Raw genomic sequence first — 20,494 nt, forward strand, 5'->3', positions numbered from 1 at the left:
AGGATAACATGAATTTTTATTAGTCTTTTGTTCCCCTTCTTCTGTGGTGTTTAAAAAAGAAAGTTGATGACTCGAAGTTTGGCAGTTTATGTATCTTTGTAAAAGGAACATAAGGCTAATAATTTTTGATATTCTTCAGTTAATCTGGCAGTTATAAGCATGTGCATTTTGGAAAGTAGTTATTCAGGACAGTTCTCCCACTTAGGAGCTTTTATTTCTGTGCTCAAGACCCACCAGTTTCCACTTGGCTTTGGATGGTAGTGTCAGGTGACTTTCAAAGCAATTAATCAAATCTACCACATCAAAGACAGAATTTCTCCCAACAGATTCTCACTGTAGTTGAGTTTTTCTTCAACCGTGCCTCTCGGATACCTTAGGTCAAAACCTTCTCCTCGTCCTGCTCTTAGATGTTGGGGGACGGCAGAGAGAAACCGTAACTTTAGTCTGTGTCTGTCAGTGGGAAATGCTGCTAACGCTTCTTTGCGAACTTTCTACGCATTGGGATACTTGGAATTGAAATGCATCTTGTTAATCGCAAAGCATCTCCATGCTCCATCTACCTAAAGAGAAATCCTGTCCCACACAGTGCTGAAACTACAAAAAGAGAAGCAGCAGGACATCCATGCGGGAAACTTACTAGCTGATCTGATATAAAAGATGGTTTAGGGCTGTAGTATGGAAATACCAAAAATAAAGTTGACTCTGACCACAAGTCATACTACTACGTTTTGCTGTTTGCGCCGCTGCCTATGTAACGTGTTTTTCCACCTGCAGAAGCGTTGGCTGTACACGTACGGCACCAAGGCTCCCTCTTTCGCTCCTGGGGCGCCGGACAAGGCGCAAGGAGCCCCACACCTACCGGCAGCCGTCACAGAGGCAGGCGGGGGGGAGCTGCCCACCTCCGCCAGGGGTAACGCGACGGCAGCAGCCGCCGTGCGGGGCAGCCCGTTAGGGAACGGCCACCCGCCGCTGAGGGGAGCCGGGCCGGCCCCGCACCGACACCTCGGGGCCGGGGGCCGCTGCCGCCCCCTGCCGCCCACCGGGGGCCTCCCCCCGCGGGCCCGGGGAGCCCTCGGTCCCCTCAGCGCCGCTCAGCGCCGGGGGCGGCCGTGCCCTGAGGGGAGCCGGGGGGGCCGGGGGCGGCAGCTCCGGGGGCCGCCGCCCCGCCGCCGTTTATTACGCCGGGCCCGGCCGCGTGCACCCGTGTGTGTGTGTGTGTGTGCGCGCCCGTGTGTGTGTGTGTGTGCCGGCGGCCCAGCCGGGCCCCGCCTCGCCGCGCTCGCCAGGAGGGGCGGGGGCTGTGGAGCGACGGCAGCGAGCAGGCAGGCGCGGAGCTGCCCTTCCATAGGAGCCGCCATTAGCGCTGGGACCCGCTGACAGGGTCTCGGCGGCGGCGGCCGGCGCGGCGCGGCGCGGGGAGCGGAGGCAGCCGGGGTGGGGTCCCCGTTTGATGGATCCCCGGATCGCCTGGTTCCAGCCAGAGCAGCTCGGCCCCTCGAACCGCCTGTGGATGCAGATCTGGGAGACCACGCAGGGGGTCCGCAACCTCTACTTCCAGCAGCAGCAGCAGCAGCAGGAGCAGCAGCAGCAGCAGAGCGCCCCCGCCGGGGCCGGCCCGGCCTCCCCGCCCGGCATGTACCGCGCCCCCCGCGCCGACCCCCAGCCCGACTTCCTGCCGCTCGAGAGCGCCAACAACCAGCACAACCGCAGCCTCCGCCAGGCCTCGCCGCCCCCGGGGGCCGCCGCCGCCTGGGCCCGGCCCGCCCGGGGGGTGCCGCCCGCCGCCGCCGCGGCCGCCGCCGCCGCCGCCGCCGCCAGCAACAAGAGGAAGCGCGACAACAAGGCCAGCACCTTCGGCCTCAACTACAGCCTGCTGCTGGGGCCCCCCGGGCAGGGCCGGGCCCCCGCCCTGGGCGACGGGCCGGCAGGCAGGGCCCAGGCCGGCCTGGCCGAGCCGCCCTACACCGGCACCCCCTGGAAGAAGCGGAACTACAGCCAGGGAGTCGTGGGGTGAGCGGGGCGGCGGGGCGGGAGGGGGGGCGCGGGCCCGGCCCCGGCCCCGGCCTCCGCCGGAGGAGGAGGAGGAGGAGGAGGAGGAGGAGGAGGCCGAGGCCCGCCCCGGGGCCGGCGGGGGGCGCTGGGCCGCGGCACCTGAGGCGAGCGGCGGGGCCCAGGCGCAGGCCCCGGTGCCGGCGCAGGGCAGGGCCGGGGCCCGGCTCCCGGCCCCCGCCGGGCTCTGCCGGCCGGGCGGCACCGCCGAGCCGGGGGGGACGGGGGGTGCGGGAGTGCCCGGCGGGGCCTGGCTGCCGCAGGTGTCTGACCCGGGGAAGGGGCGGGCGGGCGCTCGCCGTGCAGAGCAGCGCCTTGTGCCGGTGCCGGGAGGTGCCCGTGTGCATGCTGATGGTGCGGGCACGCCTAGGTGCGGGCACGGGATCCCTTCGCAGGCTCCTCCGGCTGTCACCGCGGCCGCACGTGGTGCCGCTGCCCGCCGAGCCAGCGGTGTGCAGCCTGGGCGCGCTCCTCGCTTTGCAGCTTTCCTCCTCTCGCCTGTGCGGCGTGTTTCTGTCTCGGGTGCTCTGGCGTCTCGTACCGCTGCTGTTCCCGCACGTGCCGCGGGGAAGGACGGGGCGCTTCCCTGGGCGCCGCTCGCGGCGCTGCCCGGCGTGGAGCGGGGGCAGCAGGGGGACGCCAGGCGCGGCGCTGACAGCTGCTCCGCACGCCGCAGGGCTCGGTGCTCCCCGTGGAACGAGCGCGTAGTAGGGGCTGTAACTTCAGAAGGAGCCGCTGTTGTTAAGGGAAAGCGCGCACGCTGGGCGATCGCGCAGGGAGCGCGTTTTCTAGAGCTGTGGCGGAAGAGATACACGCGCGCGCCGGCACCTGTTCTCAGAAGTGAACCTGCGCGCGTGCACAGGGCATTATGGATTTCAGCGTGGGATTATTAATGCTTTTCATGGATCTCTGACTATGGAATGCACGTGCTGATCCGAGTATTTTGTCCATATTGTTTTTGTGTTAGCTTGGGTCTCATCAGTTGGCGTTGCACGAGCCCACAGAGATCGAGGGCAGGCGAACACATCTCTTCTGTCCTGTTTACCCAAAAACTGTTCTGAGCTCCTCCTCCCCCCATTTTTTTAAACGTGAGGATGGCTTTTGGTATGGGTGATTCCCTGGATAAAAAGCCATCGATAACTTCTGTAGCCTTTTTATGTTTTATTTATCTGTTTATTACATTCATGCTTTTCAAAATATAACCTTTGGCTTTGACCCATAGCTTAGCCCTCCTCCCCTCAGCAGGAGCATGTTGACATGTATTTGACTTGTTAAGTATGGATCTCTGATGTGGTGTGTGCAGGTGTAGTACCCTTTCCAATCCTTCTCCTTTACAAAAACGTCTGGCTTCGTTCCAGGGTTCGGATGGCTGAGGTGTATGGTGACAGCAGGAGGCCACGAAGAGCTCATTTTAGAAATCAGTAATGATTTGGGTGCGTCGCTTTTTGTGTGCCCAGCTTGCACCTAAAGGTCCTTCCGCCACCTCCCACCAGAAAGCGTTGACCTTGTGCCTTCCGAAAACTGCAGTTCTGTAAGATCTGTCAAAATGAATATTCAACGTTACTGGTTGTTTTGGAAGGCGAACTCTTATAGCCTCGGGCTCCCAACTTTCTTGCCAGCTCCTATGTTACCTTTACTGCTGGGGTTATAATAATTCATAAAATGACTTTGCAGAAGTGTGCTATTTTAACTTCTGTAGTCACTGTACGTTGGAGCCTTCCATGACTTCCTTCACAAGACTTAAAAGCAATGTGTTCAAAGCATACTAAATACCATGGTGGTTTTTTTTTTTTGTAAGTTAGTTTTTGGACTCTATCTTCTAGCTTGTCATTTATTTACTTGAAGGTTGAGGATCATTTTTAGAAGCGCCATTCTCTCTTGTAAACCGTAAACCTTTTCTCAGTATTGGAGATACAGGGCAGGAAAAGGCGGTGAACTTCATGAAGAGATATAAACTAATAATTGTACGTAAGAATTCAAGACGATGGCTGTCACAACAGCAGAATTTTGTTTGAATGAGTTTCAAAAGCCAAATGGACGCACTGTGTGTATTTTTTTTCCTCTTAGTATTTAAAAGCATTCAAGTACGTTGGCCTGCCCTAGGTTTGGCTGTCAAATTTGTGGCATATATTTACATGATGCCGAGATTTTCTCTTAGCTTTTTCCTTTGTTCATAGCAGGGCAAGGTAGAGTGTCTCTAAGATGTGCCCCTGAATTTCGTTTTCAAAGTGATGGAAGTAAGTGGCATTTGCTTTTTAAATGCTATTTATTCCTAAGGTATTAAGAGGCTGTTAGCTAACAAGTCTTAATGAAAAATAGCGCAAACAAGTTCTAAAAGGAGCTGTAGCCTCTCAGGAAAGCACGGGAAACCCTCAGATTTTCTGCGGATTGCTCTGTGACTGGCTGGCTGCTGGCGAGGCCTGGCGAAGCCTGCAGAGCTGCTTGGGTTGTGCTGAGCTGCTCCCACCCCTGTCGTACGCGGTTCTTTTTAATAACTGCTGTTAGGCAGCTGTCTCGGGGCTGAAATCACCGCGTATGGTGAAGATGGATAGAGAGGTTCGTAACCTAGCAAATGAGGCCATTGCTGAAGTATGTGTTTTAAATTACTTTTTTCCAAGATGGGTTCCTGCGTTTGTGTTGGCTACTCCTGGCAGCTGATAGGAGAGGAAAAGATACTGTAGTTCTATTACAGGCACTACTTCTGTGTTAACAGGTATCTTTTTTTCCTCCCTAAATTGTTCCAATGCAAATGTTAAAAATAATAAAGGTTTGATGCTTTCCTCTGCCTACCATCCTATAACTGTTTTCAGCTGATGGCTTTAAATTCTGAGTCTCTTGAACACTGCCATGCTGATGAACTGTCCCGTTTTCAGAAAACTTAGGCCTGACTTGATAACAAACACAGTTGAAAGCTGACATGTGGAATTCACGTTTCCAGTGCAGGGATGTCACTTGTGTGTACAGCTGTGCAAAACCAGCTCTGAACACACAATTATATTGATCAGCTGTCTGGAAAAACAGTCCAATAATTCTTAGCTAGTTGGGTGGTTTGTGTAAACATGTAACAGCGTGTAACTGCTTTGCTACTAAGCTGTCCAGGTAAATGTTTAGGTCTTCTCGGTTTTTTGATTTTTATTGAGAAACAGTATTTTCTCGGTTTGCTCTATCTGTACATAAAGTGATATCCAAATCATTCAGGAATAATCTTCAACTGTGTTGTTCTGATTTCAGGGTAGGTTTCTCACAAAGCATGCACAGTGTTTGTGAACGTGCCTCAGTACTGAGATACTGGCCGCCTTCAACATGTGGCTGGTTTTGACAGAGTTAATGGTGCTGTTGTATATATCATATTCTTGCATATCTTTAATATTTCTATTTAATATTAGTCTGTTTTCAGACTTGTAGTTCTATTAATAATGTAGATGTTCACATTACACGTGATCTTCTTTCCTTAGTTCTGGCACTCTTACCTTTGTGAGGTCCGAAATCCCGCTGTAAATTAATTGTCTGGTGCTGCCCGGGATTGCTTTGCACCGGTCGGATTCAGGCTGCGTGTCTTATGTCCTCCGTGGGCTTTGTCAGTAGGCAGTAGTGCTAAAAAGAACACACAGCACACGGAATGAACCTAAAGTTGTACAGGATCCGTACGATGTTTCTGGTGACAAACATACCTTTGAAGACCGTAATTGAATTTACCTGGATGTGGTACTCTGAGCAGCATAACTCAGGGATGTAGGGTATGTGCTTTGGGGTCTGGGGAGGGATTCCCTGTCATTCCCTCCCTTCCCAGGGCAATAGTAAACTGTTAGCACTGTGCCCCAATTCGAAGGGCGCAACAAGTGGCTGGGGTACCGAGACGGGTGCCTGACAGCTTTTGCCGAGTGTAGGCTGAGCCTAGCCAAAAGGTGATACAAGAACTGCTTAAGCCAGAAGCCTAGACTGCAACAAAACAGCAAAAATAAAGACTGGTGCTTCAGTTTGGTCCGTCTCCTCATATGTTTCTCTGATGCTTGCACTGAAGGGAAGAGTTCATAAGCAGCTCCCAGGTAGGAGATGTGGATTTGGGAACTTTGTAGGAAGCTGGATAATTTTGACCAGACTCTCCAGTCAAGTAGAAAGACCCTGATTAATGTATGAGTTTAGGAAGGAAAAGGCCATGTGCATGGCTGAGGAAGAACCTGGGTTAAATAGAAGACAAAGCGTTTTGGAATGCTGAACTCACGGCGCTTTGAAGTACTGACGGAGACTTTGACACAGAGGGAGAGACTCCCGTGACGCCGGTGGAGGTGGGTGCGGGTGTGGGCTCGCAGCCTTCCGAATTGGTTGGCATGGCGCGGGGGTTCCCTGCTGTCCTCCAGGATTACGAGGGTACCGTGAAATAAAACCATTACTGCTTCAGGACGAAAATAACTTAAAGCTGCATGTGCTTACTGGAGAAGTTCTAATGGGATTTTTTTCACGTGAAGTATGCCAGCTTCTCATGTCTTTTAGCTGCTTTTTTGGAAGAAGCTAAGTGTGCTAAGGCAGGTGCAAGCTCATGCTCGTCGAACTTTGAGCTGACCAGAAGGCATGTAGCCGCACTGATGCAGCAGTCGGTCTGAGATAACGTGCCCTGTGTCTCTTTAGGTCTTACTTGTGCAGGCCCTTGCTTGGTATCAGGCACAGCAGCATGATTTCCACAGGGGCTGGAGCAGGAAGAGAAAGCTGTGTGTGTGAGTACCTGTAGCAAAACGTGTAGCCGTGCTAAATGCCTGACTAGGGGAGAGAAATGTGATAAAATCCTAATCAGCCATGCAGGTTTTCATCATGTACTCCCAAGAGTTCAGATCTCGGGTGGTACTTGCTTTGCTCTTGCAGTAGCCCGATACCTACAAGTGCTTCAGGTAAATAAAGCACGCACTTGTCAGACACGGAGGCATCTGTGTGACTGCTGGTGAGGCAGCAGTGAGGGGTGCGTGCGGCTCTTCCAGCACGTCGTCACTTAGAGGATTGCATGCTTTTGGGATCTAATAAAGGAGAGGATGTCAAAACATCAGCTGCAGTCGAATTCACCACGTACATCATGCATAGAAATGAATTACTTGGGAAAAGTTCATAGACGGCAATCTGCCTGCTCCCTGGAAATGTCTCAGAACAGTACTGTCCCTTCGCTCCGTACCCGTGTGTGTAAGTGTTCAGGTACAATGCAGGGCCGTCAGTCAAGTGAGAATCATTTTCTTGTGCTTGTCTGGTAGGAGTCACGATTACTCTTGGTCTTGTCCTGTGCTGTGACCCATGGCCCTGACAGCACCCTTGTGACAGCTCGTGCAATCCTTGAAGGCGGGCATCGGGGTTGTGTGGACGTGAAGTCAGCTGTTAGCCCACGGCCTTGAGTAGTGACAGCCTGTAGGTACTCTCTTGGAGGGGCTGTGGGGAGAGAAGCAGGCTTCCTAGGAGATGAGACTGTTAGACTAAAGGCAGTTTTAGGAAACCTGCAGGAAATATACTGTAAATATTATATAACAGTATTGTTTGAGCTTGCAGAACCTTGGGACGGGGCCAAAATTTCAGCATGTCTTGTTTAAACAGTTTAAAGAGGACTTGAGAGGCCTGCTGGTTTCCACACATGCAGGGAAAGAGTATTTAAATGTATTTTTGTGGGCTGTTTTGTTTGCTCTGATTCTTATATTCCATTTATGACTTGGGCACCTATTTACCTTGGAGCGGCTATATAAGGAACAGAAGTTTGGTAGACTTTTGGTGGACGGGGATGTCTATATTAAGTAATAGGAAGAGTATGTCGTTCCCTCTTGAGTGTTTGCTGGTTCCCAAGAGCTGATACGTGCTCTCCGTAGCAGTATGCAGTTGGAAAAAGGGGACCTGCACACCCCAAATCTTGATCGGTATCATATTAAACTGTGTTGGGGTTACAGCTCTTACTTTTTAATTGGCAAGCTGTTAGCTTGAGGTCAGTTTTAGGAAGCATGAGATTGTGTTGCTGGTCCTCGACCTGTATCACAGAAGCATATTGTTATATTTTTCTCTGCTTTGTTGTTTTTTAACCATCTTACTGTTACACTTTGTTCCGGGGTAGCTTATACTCACTCACTTCAAGTTGGAGTGTAAGATCTGTTTTTTACTTTGGGAATTCTTAAAACTTTGAAATGCAGTTTAGGAGGCTGTATACATAACATTACAATCTCAATAGGTAATAATGTAATATTTCCTATTTCTCCTTAATGACCTCATAATTTGGTGATTCTGAGTGCATTTCTGAATATAGAACATGTTCTCCAAAATAACAGATAGGCCAGAATACAGAGGTGGCCCCGTTACGTATTGAGATGTTTGCGTGCTGGTAGTGATACTGCTATGTAACCTGCAAACCTGTCATAGAGAGAAATGTTTCTGAAGAAAACAAAGTGAAAATCTTGCATAATACATGTTATAAGCAAACAAACACTACCGCTGTTTTTAGCGAGCAGTTTGCATGCTAATTCGTTAGTTGAACATGCTGTGAACTCGTAATTTCTGAAGTTATGACTTCATTCCTTTGAATTATCCTTGCGGATGAACTGCCAAAGAGTGCTCAAGATAGTGGTCACACTTGTATATTGCTTTCTGTCCTTTCATCTAGAAATTGGGGCTAAACAAAATATTGCTATAAGCAATAAGTGTAAAAGCTAGGAAGCTGGCTGCTGGCTTCAGGTATTTTTCCTAGGGTGCAGGTAGCTTTAAAGGAGAAGTAATTTGAACTTTAATCATTTTGAAACTTTAACCTACAACAGATAACACGGCAGGATTTTTTTTCCTGGAATATGAACTTCTGATGTCAAAGCAAGGCAGGTTGGATCGAGGCAACAGAGCTCGTGTTTGTAAGGCAGTCTGAGGTTTCTCCTGCAGAATCTCTGGAGCCTGTTTACCTAATACCAATTAACGTATTAGTGCCGCTGTGTTCAGCACCCTTCTGAAATCAGCTGTCCCTGATGGTGGTTGTTCTGACCTGTAGAGCAACGTCCCAAAATCTGGGTGAGACCAGGTACCTGAGGGGTGCTGCAGCCCCGAGGAGGGCGGCAGCAGCTCCTCGGCTGCTGCCGTGAGCTGGCCCTGTGGCCTGACCGAGGTTCGTCGGCAACATCTGTTAACTTCCTTCCTCCCATGGTGACAATTAAGAGTATTTGGCAGCCCTCATTCCAGATCAGCCTCTCTGACAGTCTCGTAATGTCCTCCTTGGCATGGGAACTACATCTGAATTATTCAGAAGCAATGTGCAGCTGAAGAGGCACGGTCTTGCTGCGATTACTTGGAGAAGGCTTTACAGTGTGGAATGCTCCATCACCATACTGCATTGCATGGTCTTGCATTTTATTTATTTCTTCTGCACTGGATTTTACAGGATTTTTACTGAAAAGTAGTGGCAGAGGGCTTAGGATCAAAGTCCATGCCCATGTGTGCCTGCTCGGCCATTTTACTGGCGTGAAGGGAGGAACGAGACAGCCAGCACTGATCTGAACGTGTTGGACAGGATCTAGTGCTGTGATTCTACAGGTAGTGGGTTTTAACAACAGGCAAATGCAAACCAAGTCCTTTAGGAACTTCCAAATCAGGGAGAGTTGCGGTTACAGGTGACTGGGAACCTCAGCTCGTTATCTTCACTCGGCGCAGGCTCGCTGCCAGTCTGACCTGCGTGCACGCGTGTGAAGTGTCGCTTCCTTTCCTTCCGTTTGTTTACGGACCCGGTAAATGCTGCGAGAACTTGCAATAACCTGTCCCAAATACCATGTAGAAGTAAGCCCTTTATAAAATGTCTTACTGTAATCAGAGCGGGGGTGTCAGTCACAGAGGGCATGTGGGAGCACCTCGCAGTATTTCGGGGCCGAGGCCTTGGTCTTGCGGCCGTGTGCCAGCGTGCGGGCTGAGGGGAGCGAGTCTCGGTCAGGGCTTGCTGGCCTTGCCTGACCTCTTGATGTCGTGGTTGCTCCAGGCTGAGGATGTGTGACAGCATAGCTTTCCTCTTGCCTTATTTTTTTCTTTCACTCTGTCAGTTTTGAAGCTATTCCCTTCCACTGTTACTTCAGAAGCAGCCGAACACCAAAAGGTTTTTCTTTGTTTTGGGGTGGGGAGGATGTTACAAAACACTTAATCTTCTAGATGCATTTACATTCCTCCCCTTTCCGCCTCAGTGAGACATCAGCTTTAATCTAAAATACATGCGTGTAGCGGTTTTGGGAGCTGTGTGAAGTTTTGCTGTGGGCCTGAGCCTTTGCACAAGCAGGGGTGCTGCTGCCCGGCCGCCTGCAGAAGGAGGAGCTGGCTGGAGCTGTGTGGGCCTGGGTAACGCTCGTGGCTGCAGTCGCGCCGTCTGAGGTCAGGACTGAGCTGTGCTCAGAGTGAGATCCTGACAGGTTTTTATTTTTCTTCTTTGCGATGTCACACTGTAGCTGGCTGATTCAAGCAGCGTGTGAGGATCTTCTGTTTACTTGGCCTTCTGGTTGTGTTTTGGACTCGGTGCCTTTTTCCCATTCATTCATGGGGATTTTTCCTTGTTGGAGTCATACTTGGCAGGTACTCCTAGGAGAACAATTTCATGTTGATTTTTGCCTTGAGGAGCTAGTTATCTGAGGTAAACAACTTCCTTACACGTACCTCTGCTTCAAGCCTCGGCTAGAGAAGTTGGTCTCATCAAGCTGTTGGGTTTTGCTCTTACTTAAACTTTTTTGAAATGAGGCAGAAAGAACAAGGTTGTCTTGCTTTTGTTGCTGTCTTGTAATTACATTATACATTTTCTTAGCTAAAATCTATATAAATTTGAATTAGCCAGTGATGTTCTGAAGCTGCTCTTCTTACAATTTGGCCAAATGCGGCAGTGCGCATACAGGTAGTCAGAGATACTATTTCAGTGGCAGTAAGTAGCAGTGTAAATTCCCAGGGTAACAGTACCTTGGAGCAAATGAATGGAATAACTGTGTAATAATAAACTTCCCCTCTCGTTTCTTGTATAATGCAGTATTTGCCTGTAGGCATTAAGTCACTGGGCATTATATGCTGGAATAGTTCACTTCAGCATTTGCTCCTCTGAAGCATACCAGCTTCAGGCATGCTGCAGCGTACCGTTCCTGCTGCCTGTCGATTCGGCAGCCTGTAGACATTCGGTGACCCTCCTGCGGGTTTCTGATAGCTGGCCAGCTGGGCTCCACTGCTGGGTCTTCTGCTCAATTTTTGGTACACTAGACAAATCTGCTTAATGTTCAGATTATTAATTGAATTATTTTGAGATAGCGGTTTCAGTAAATTAGTTGGATGAATCTTGAGTGCATATTGGGAGAGCTCTGGACAGCCTCATTTCCATTTGCTGCTTTTGCCAGAAGGCTGCACACAAATTTGGTACCACACGTGTGTGTGGTCTGGGGATGTCCCATCCTAGGGCAGGGTCCGGTGTTCAGCTGCCTGATGTTATGCCTTGGCCTGCTGTGACTCTCAAGCTATTAAAGTCCCTAATGTACCCCATACAGATTACTTTGTCCTTGTGTCCAAGTAGAATTCAGCAGTTAATGTAGTTGCTTTAAATCAGTTACAAGCCATCCTTCAGCATATAATGGTCTGTATGAATTTTAAGATTTTAGACGCTCGGTCAGTGAAGGGTATTTTCTAGGCTCGTATTGGTAGCTTTCTGACAGAAAGCTGAACCTTCTGAGGGAAAGAAGATAAAAACCATGAGCTGATCTGCAGGTTTAGTAAGAGACCAACTTCTAGATACTGTGAAGAGGAGTCTGGTAGCTGCAGTGGAGGAGGAAGCATTTCTTCTGGTTCTGACATCGAAGCTCCTCAGTGTGCATCTGTCATTGAGCTAATGGAGGTGACCTCAGGGAACACGTTTCTGTGATCTGCTTAAGTATTCTTTTCTGCCTGTTGCTGTTTGGAGTCTTGTAGCCCAGAGCGGTCAAGCAGACGAAAAGATGCTGGTGAGTCTCCAAATTATTTGGCAGGTTGTGTGGAAGCATGGCATGCTGCTGCTCACAGCACGTGCTGGTGCCTGCGCACCTTGTCTTGCAAGTGGGAGTATCTGAGCACCAGGAAACAAACCAGAATACAAACAGGTAGTTTATAAGATATACCTTTGAGAGAGTATACTATTGGATAAATGAGTCCCAAAATGAATACTGAGTTTTTTAATCCAAACATAGCTCACTGTGCACCCCTTTGCTGTAAAAATAGCAAATCATCAATATAAAAAGCTGCCTGAGATGTTCCTTGTACTTTGCAGTAGTATGTGTAATTCTTCCTTCTCCCTTAAAATGCACTCAGTCTGGTGACTTCTGAACATTTAGAAATTGAGAGGGAAAAATACTTCTGTGACTTATATTTTGCCTTGGTATGACAACGCTGCATACTGTTATAGCACAGTGTCACCGAAGTTCAGTAAAAGTCATAAATGGGTGATAAGATGGTTTTGAACGTGTGCTAGGCAGGTAAGTCAGGATTACTGTCCATTTTACTACATGAATATAAATTTAACATACAAATCTAAAACCTTGTGCAAAATAGTAAGTGCTAACTTCAAATCTTTTCATAAAAAAATTAAATACTTTTAATGTAGAAGATGCAACCAAACCCTCCATCCCCTCAGCCCCCCCCCCCAAAATAGCCACCCAATGCTATAAATGTAAAACAGCTTTAGGAATGTGCACTGACTTTCCAGGTGGCATACTTTTTCAGATTTCATCATTTGAAAATGTTCCTATGCTGGACTTGAAAAGGTCTTGACAAACTGCAAATGTAGCTTGTTTATTGGACTTACAAATAATATAAAAAAATGTTTAATGTTGTGTGAATGAAATGGAGGTGTTTTGAGTTTTATGCTGTTCTTGGTTCTTCTGTCTACTTAGCAGCGAAGAAGCAGGCTTGTTGCACAAATGGACGTGAGGGGTTTTCTGGAATTACCACTGCACTCAGAGGTGCATGCTACTCAGCTGCAGGGACAAGTGGGTAAGCAGGACCAGCTATAGGTAGGAACTCAGATGTTAACCAGCTTTCTTACTTGACTTTGGTGTGAATATCGTAAGCCTGGGATTGCATTAGTGTCTCCCTTCAACCTAAGACTGGCGTGGGTACATTTGGGGTGGAGCTTTGAAAGTTTAAGTCAACTCTGATGGAAGGAGACTGCGGTGAACAATTGCATAACCCTCCTTCTTTTCATTTAACTAATCTTTTAAGTTAAATGAGTTATCGAGTTACAAGCAAGAAGAGTGTTTGCTAGGCAGAACCCACTGTGTCTGTGAAAGCAGACGACTTGTCTCAACTTTCTTCTGTTTTGGAGCAAGCCCTACTTTGGGTCCCCTGCAAGGCTCGTTGGGTTATTGCGTGTGCTTCCATGGCACGTGTGAGCCCGGCATGCTCACAGCCATTTAGCTGTGCTGGGAAAGGCCTGCGCTGCAAGTTTTTAACTCAGAGCCAAGTCTTCAGCTGGAGATTTTTTGAGAACACATTATCCATCGGAAGTACTAGACAGCCTTCGGGGAGTATGGTCATCTCACCTCTGCCCTGACAGTGTGCGCTGTCATTTGTTGGCAGATCAGAGGCTGTGTGTTTGTTTAATAATATTTGCTGCACTGACAAAATAGTAGCGATGTACTAGTGGTGTATGAAGAGCTTCCATAGTGGTGTATATTCATGAAGACAAACAGAAGGCCGACCTGCCATATTCCTCCAGTCTGGTTTAACAGTAAACACCACAGTTGCAATTGCAAAACAGATCTAATTTCTTAAAAACAAACAAAAAAACTTCCTTACCTCTTGTGTTGATACAGAAGGTTTTTTGCAAGCCTTTAAGGGGATGTACTGACAGTAACTTTTGTTACAGCCTGAGCACTAACTCAGCTGTTACTGTGTTACTGGGAAAGTTCAGCTAAAATAAATTAAACTACTACTGATAGTTACTTTTACTTCTCATTAAGCTCTTGTTTAAAAATCTGTTGTTTGGGCTCTTTGAACGAGAGCTTTTTAAGCAAGGGAAACTGGCAGGCTGAGCAATTACTAATTCCTCACTATAGGAAATAGATACTTTTATAACTTCTCCGTGGTTTTAGCTGTTTGGAATTTCACCTCAATTTGTAATTACAGGATGTAGAAAGTGCATACTAATAGTTGCCCTCTAAATCTAAGTTTTTGTTTTTTTTTATATGAATCAGTCTTCTAGATTATGAGTTTGCAAAATGCATAGCTGATCTATACATTCAACTATATTCCAACAGACTAAAGCTTTTCTACAAGTCAGCTGAAGAAAAACCTTGTTGGTAGTATTTTACATATGCTCACTAGAGGAGATGTTGGAATTACTGGCGTGTTTCAAGATAATTAGATATCACCAGGAGTTGAAGCCTTTTTGTCATTATGAAGTAAAACAGATATATCCTATCTCTATCTACTCTTCCCACTTTTTTTTCCTGCACAACCGTTCCCTCCTGCTTCGTCTTGTTCTTTTGTTAATCCTTTTTTCTTTCAGCAAAGTTGAGGTAGCAGTTTCTTCCCCCCCCCGCTCCTCTGTTAACAACACACATTAATTTTCCTTCCTTTGGCAACCTATTGCCTGGGAGAATAGAAGCAGAAGACTTGGTACGCATACGGCCTGGGTTTAAAAGCTAGTGGATCAGTTGTGGAGTCATACTTGAGACTGCTTGTAGGTATGATTCATTCAAGCATTTAATTTCTAATTAAAGTTCTGTAGGATGTTTTTCCTCTTAAAAGACAAATTTCTCTAGGAAAAAAAAATCTCTAGTATATCTGGAGTGTATTTTAGAAGACAAAGCACACGTTGCAATTTATAAACAGACAAAAAATGCTCACTTCTACGTTGTCTGAGAAATGCAGTCTTCAATATTAGTTTCTGACCAAAGAATATGCTTGGAGTTTTAATCAGTTTCAAGAAGATAGTATTCATCCAGATTGAAGCAAAGGATCTATAAAATAATGATAAAAAAATAACTGAAGTGATGGAGACAATTTAAATTCAATAGTTGGAAAAGAAAAAAACCTGCCCACATTGGTTCTTTCTTCTGTGTTTTAATATGACTCTGCTTCACTTTGGCCATTTCCTTCAGGCGGTGCTATTTCAGTGCTTTTTATGATGCTGTTAAACCCATAAGTTAATTTAAATCCAGATCACTGATAAAAAGCTACATTGTTTTGATGTGTCTGGGGGGAATGGTGTTTATTGGGAGGAAGAAGGAAGGGGCTACACTACATATGTTTTCAAATATTTACACAGGATAGAAATTTTAAGTCTTGTAATACAGATTTTTGTGGCATTTTTTTTGCTCCACCACATTTGAAGAAATGTGTATTACTATCAGTTGACCATACTGAAGAAATGTGTGTTATTATCAGTCCACCATAAATTTTAAAGTGTACAAACCCCGTTCATGAAAACATTGTCAAGTTTAATGTCAGATTAATTAGTTTAATCTTGAAAGGCATTGGTCCTGACAACAGGATCTGGGTTCCTGCATCACGCAGGTATTTGTGAAAATGCTGCCCTGCCTCAACGCAAAAAGGCAATTTTGTCTACAGAACTACAAATGCTGGTCAGAAATGTCCTGCTTCTCGTGGATAACTACTGAAAGCCCCCCAAAGATGGCTCGTCCTGCCTTCTGGGTATAGAGGTGCCAGCTGAAGGTGTTTGTCCTGCTGGTGGCTGCTTGCCCCGTGCTGCCCCGGTGGATGTGGCAGCGGCGGCTGCAGCGCTCAGGGAGCCCCTTCGGAGGGCTGGCAGCTTGGCTGGCCGGGAGGGTGCTGGGTTTAACTTCACTAACTTTGCCTTAGGTGGATTAGGGAGGCTCGCGTAATCCTCTTATAGCAGACCTTGCGAGCACAAAGCCAGGGAGTGGTGACAAACACCTGGGGTGTAACGGAAGAGGGAAGAAATAAATCCCATTTGTCTAGCTCTTTGCAAAGTGAAGTTCTCTGTTTGCATCTTAGGGAACTGCTTTATGCAGCAGATAGCCAGAATTTTAGTGATGCTTACTGAACATATGGTGGCAAAGCACCTGCGTTTTTTTCCTGCATGTGTATTTTAATGTGAACTCAGAGAAGGTGGCCTGGTGAAGCTGTATTTCAAACAGGTAAACTTACCTGAAGGAAAGTCTGTGTGATCAAAAACACCACCTCCTAAAGCTTTTCTATTTTTGTTAGGTTACTAATATGGGAATCTTTTGGGATGTTTCATTTTAAAGTTCCCCTAGGACATTTGTGGCCACAATATGGTTGCTGTGTGACCTGTGGTGTATTGATACGGTTCAGTCACCAGCGATATGAAAAGTGACGGTCAAAGTCTCCGAGGCTATTGAAAGTTGTTTGCTTCATTATGTGCAATTTTAGTTTTTTACCAGGGCTGATGTATCAGTCATCGTGAAGCTTAATTGCCTATTAAATCACCTGCAGATGCAGTTAGGTATTTTCTCAGTAGCTTAAAACCTAGCACATATTAAAAGAATTTGTCTGCTAGAGAGGCACAGGTGGTAGGGAGAGGACCTCAGCAGATGCTTCATATTTACAATTCCCTTCACTACTCTCATGTTTGTTTTTGCTTGAGATTGAAGGTAGGCAAAATAATTTGTGCTCTTTACAGTGTCTACTCTTGTTCTTGCTTTGTTACTGAATGCGTGTAGATGGTGATAGTAACCTAGAAATTATTTATTAGGCTTGTGGGAGATAAGTATTGAACAAGAATTTAGGAAGCTGTTGGATTCCCCATCTTGTAGAGTGCTGGTGTTACTTTTAAACTACTACTACTAATAATAACGGGGGGAAAGAATCGGGCTCCCAGTGTCTTTCCTTTGTCTCAGTTAGAGTTTTGTTCAAAGACCCTTCAGGACCAAATAGTTCACGAGTGAGAGATGGACAAGCTTTCTTCAGTTCATCGAACTTCTAAAGGATCAGAAATCCCTGCCGTAATTCTGTTGATTTTTTTTTTTTTTTGACAGGTCCAAAACCAGTACCATCTTCTTAGTAAAACATTGTGGGAAGCTTCAGACCAAAATTGTTCTCCTCCTGTGCAATACTGGTTTTCCTAACTGGAGCAGAGGGATGGATGCAGTTAGGGCTCTTAGTATAGATGCTTTCAAGAAGTTAATATACCTAAGGTTCCTCTTTCCCCAAAGACTGAAATGCTATGTTGTTTCTCTCTGTTGCATTACATTCTTTTGTTGTTGTTGTTTTTCCTTCAGAGAAGACTTAAAATGGTAGGGGAGACTAAACACTGTCAGATAGGAATTATTCAGCCAAAGAAAATTCAGATACAAAAGACTTATTCAGTGCTACAGGAGTACATTGTAAATATCCTATCCAAGTGTGGGTATCAAATCAATAAACTCTGAAATCAGAAGTGATTCATCTTAAAACATAGAGTTTGGGGAGACAAAAGTTGTCTGTGTGTTCATTGCTTGCTTCTGCCCTCAGTCCACAGAGGTTCTCAATAATTTAAGTTTTCATCACTCCAAATCACTCAAAATAGGGCTTCCTTCAGAAAATCCTGTAGAATAAATTGTAGTATGTGATCACCATACGCTTTTTTTTTCATGTGTAGTTAATATCCACTGTTTTGAATTATCTTCAGTGATGTTGTTGCAGATAGCTTTTCCAGTGCAGAGGTATAGATGTGCCAAAGGCAGAAGAAACTCTCTGGGACAGATGAGCAGAATTTTTAACTCAGTCGTTTTGAACAGTTGGAGCAGAAGCTACGGGTAACACCCTTACTAGAGAAATTAGAACATGCATGCCTGCATAATTTCTCTTGTGAAATGAAAAGTGAAGAAGAGCCAAAGGAGAGTGGAATTGTAATGCAATTCTAGAATGACAAAGACAGGAAACTTTTCAATTAAAACTTATTTCTCTGATTAGCATAACACTGCATGTTGGCACACGATGGCAACACTTAACTGCTATTCTGTTATTAATAATAATAACAAAAAAATCAGAATTATCCTTATCTTGCTGGCGGCTCTGCTTAGTGTGACTGCTGTCTGCTTCTCAGCTGCCCAGAGCAGGACGGGCAGGTCCAGGCTAAGTGTGAACTTGGGGCAGCCACTGGCAAGGCTTGCAAGTGGCTTGTGTCTGGCTGGCTCCCTCCAAGCTGTCGAAACCTGTAAGCACAGTGGGCCAATCATTTAGTCTGGATCAAGATCCCAGTGCACAGAAACAATACTTTTAGCATCTCCAGCAACGTTTTGTGAAGCAATGTGACTGCCAGTGTCACTCCTGGTTCCAGTTCGGGACTTGTAATGGTGAGTTGTGCTGCTTTATACCTCAGTCAACTGAAGTATGTAGTCAAACTTATGCGTTCATCACGTATCTTCTCTGTGCAGTGCATTTGAAACAGAAATAACATTTTGTTTGTATGTGACTGTTTTTAATCAATTGGCAAACGTGCAGAAGGATTTGTCCTCCAGAATATTGTCATCTTGGACACGTAAACCAGTTGGAGAATCCCGAGTTGCACTTTTAGAGCCCACAAGTTGTGCTGCGAAAGAAAGTAAGCTTTGATCAAATTGGGAAAGAAATCTAACATCCTGTGCTCCATATTACTTACATTTGTACAAAAGCTGCAGCTTTCCACCTGAACAGTGCGAGTCTAACAGTCTTTGTGTTCCTCACGGTGTGATTTGGTAATGTTACAATGGGAAGTTCTTCTTGTGATTACAGCTTTTTGACCAGCATTTATTTTTTTGATGTTACATCATTATCTCTGTCAGATAAACATAACAAATGCTATAATCCACTGTATTTAGTGGCATCTGTTTTCTGTTACTTCAGTTCTGTTTGGTCTGTAAAACGCAAATGAACTCAGCTTACAAGGTTTTAAAATGGGATATGATGCGGCTAGTACTTTTTTTTAAAACAGAGAGAAAGTGTAAGATGTTTTTTCCAAAAGGTTAAGATTTCCTGAAATACAGGACTAAGATGCCTTTGTTTATTGCTATTTACTGTAATAAATAATCTAATGTTCCTATGCATCGCAAGGAACTCTTCATGCATCCCAAGTAGGTCTTGGGTGTCAGTAGCTTTGATACAAATATAAAGCCGAATAAAATATCCCTGCATAGTGTAATCAGGTTTATTACAGTGTAATTTCCTTCTAAAAACAAGCCTCCTTTTAAGGACTTTTATCTTAAATAACTAATGAATGTAGTGGCATTAAATAATAAAATACTGTTATGATGCCAAAAATAACTTCTCAGTCTCTTTGATCTTCATTTCAGCTAAAGATATAAAATTTCACTAGAGACTCCAGTAAACAGCCTCCATTAATCCAAACAAATTGTTTTGAAAAACAGTGACTATAATAGATTTTGATTAAGACAGTGAATAACCTTGAGTTTTAATTTTCAATACAAGTTAACTCCGCATTAATTGGAGTCACGCTACTAAGTCGTGTCATACTGCTCTGAAATCTGCATGTTGCTGCTTCTGTTTGCCGTGGCTTTAATTAATCATTCTCTTACTTCTTGGCAGCAGTTTTTGCTGGGCAGGGAAATGCAGTTCCAGGTGTAGATGTAAGCCCTGACCGCTCCCGCTGGCCGCCTGAGCGCCGTGATCCTGCACGGCACAGGTGGCCCCGTCCGGGCAGCGTGGGTTCCTGGGGGCGCTGCGATACGGGTTATCGCTGCGGTATTCTGCCTGGAGTGCTGCTGAGGACTTCCTTTGGTAGTCTTAAAGCCGGTCTTCTATCAGTGAGAAAGTTCACATTTCATTTTTTTCTCTATCTGCATTGTGTAGTAGTAGTTGGTGTGCATGTGATGCAAGTTCCTGTGCGTTTGCATACTGCTTAATTTCTTGTCTTCGCCATCAAAATGTCCATGAGTCCTGAACAGTAAGACTGATCCCAGTTAGAGATGCAGACGGTGTGCTGACAGCACATCGGTATTTTATGTGCTCCCAAGGAATGCACCGACTGATACAGTTATCTCAATTAAAAGTGTCAGATAGCTGAGTTAGTAGAGAGAGCACTGAGAACGGCAGTGTCTCCGTGGCTTGGCCCGTTGTTTGCTTCAGGGACCTAATCCTGGCTATGTGGTTTCCCCAAGCCCCCTCGCAGGCTGGGGACCGCTGACCACCAGGAGGGCTCTGGGCTGCACCATGCGCGAATACGTCCCCGGAGCCGTCCCTCGGCATCATCCCAGCAGGGCTCCTGCCATCAAATACTCTGACAGCGGTGTGTGTGTGCTTAATCTTGTCAAAAACACTGCTCTGGGCCAAATTGTGCACGCTGTGGGTGCAACCAGGCTGCTCCAGCCAGTCCAGGCTCGAAGGCTCCCTCGGCAGGTGCCGGAGGAGAAGCTGCTCCCAGTGCAGGTTTCATGCAGCTGTATTGCTTCTCCCTCGGGGTCTCCCCATGGAGGAACTCCTTCAGAGGCACTTTTCTCTTTGCATTAGCTGCAGAGAGCCTGTGGTGTTTGCCAGCTCAAGCTAATAG

General features: G+C 46.4%; 1 protein-coding gene across 1 annotated transcript in view; it reads left to right on the forward strand.

Moving 5' to 3' along the window:
- Window positions 1-1,228: 1,228 nt before the first annotated feature.
- Window positions 1,229-20,494, forward strand: part of TENT4B (terminal nucleotidyltransferase 4B) — a 41,853-nt gene continuing 22,587 nt past the window's right edge. Inside the window, exon 1 of the mRNA XM_083794835.1 lies at window positions 1,229-2,010. Within this exon, the coding sequence (XP_083650961.1) occupies window positions 1,451-2,010 (560 nt within the window). The 5' untranslated portion in view covers window positions 1,229-1,450. The remainder of the gene's footprint in view (window positions 2,011-20,494) is intronic.

Source organism: Anser anser (assembly GCF_964211835.1).
Source record: "Anser anser genome assembly, chromosome: 11".
NCBI classification, from domain to species: Eukaryota; Metazoa; Chordata; class Aves; order Anseriformes; family Anatidae; genus Anser; species Anser anser.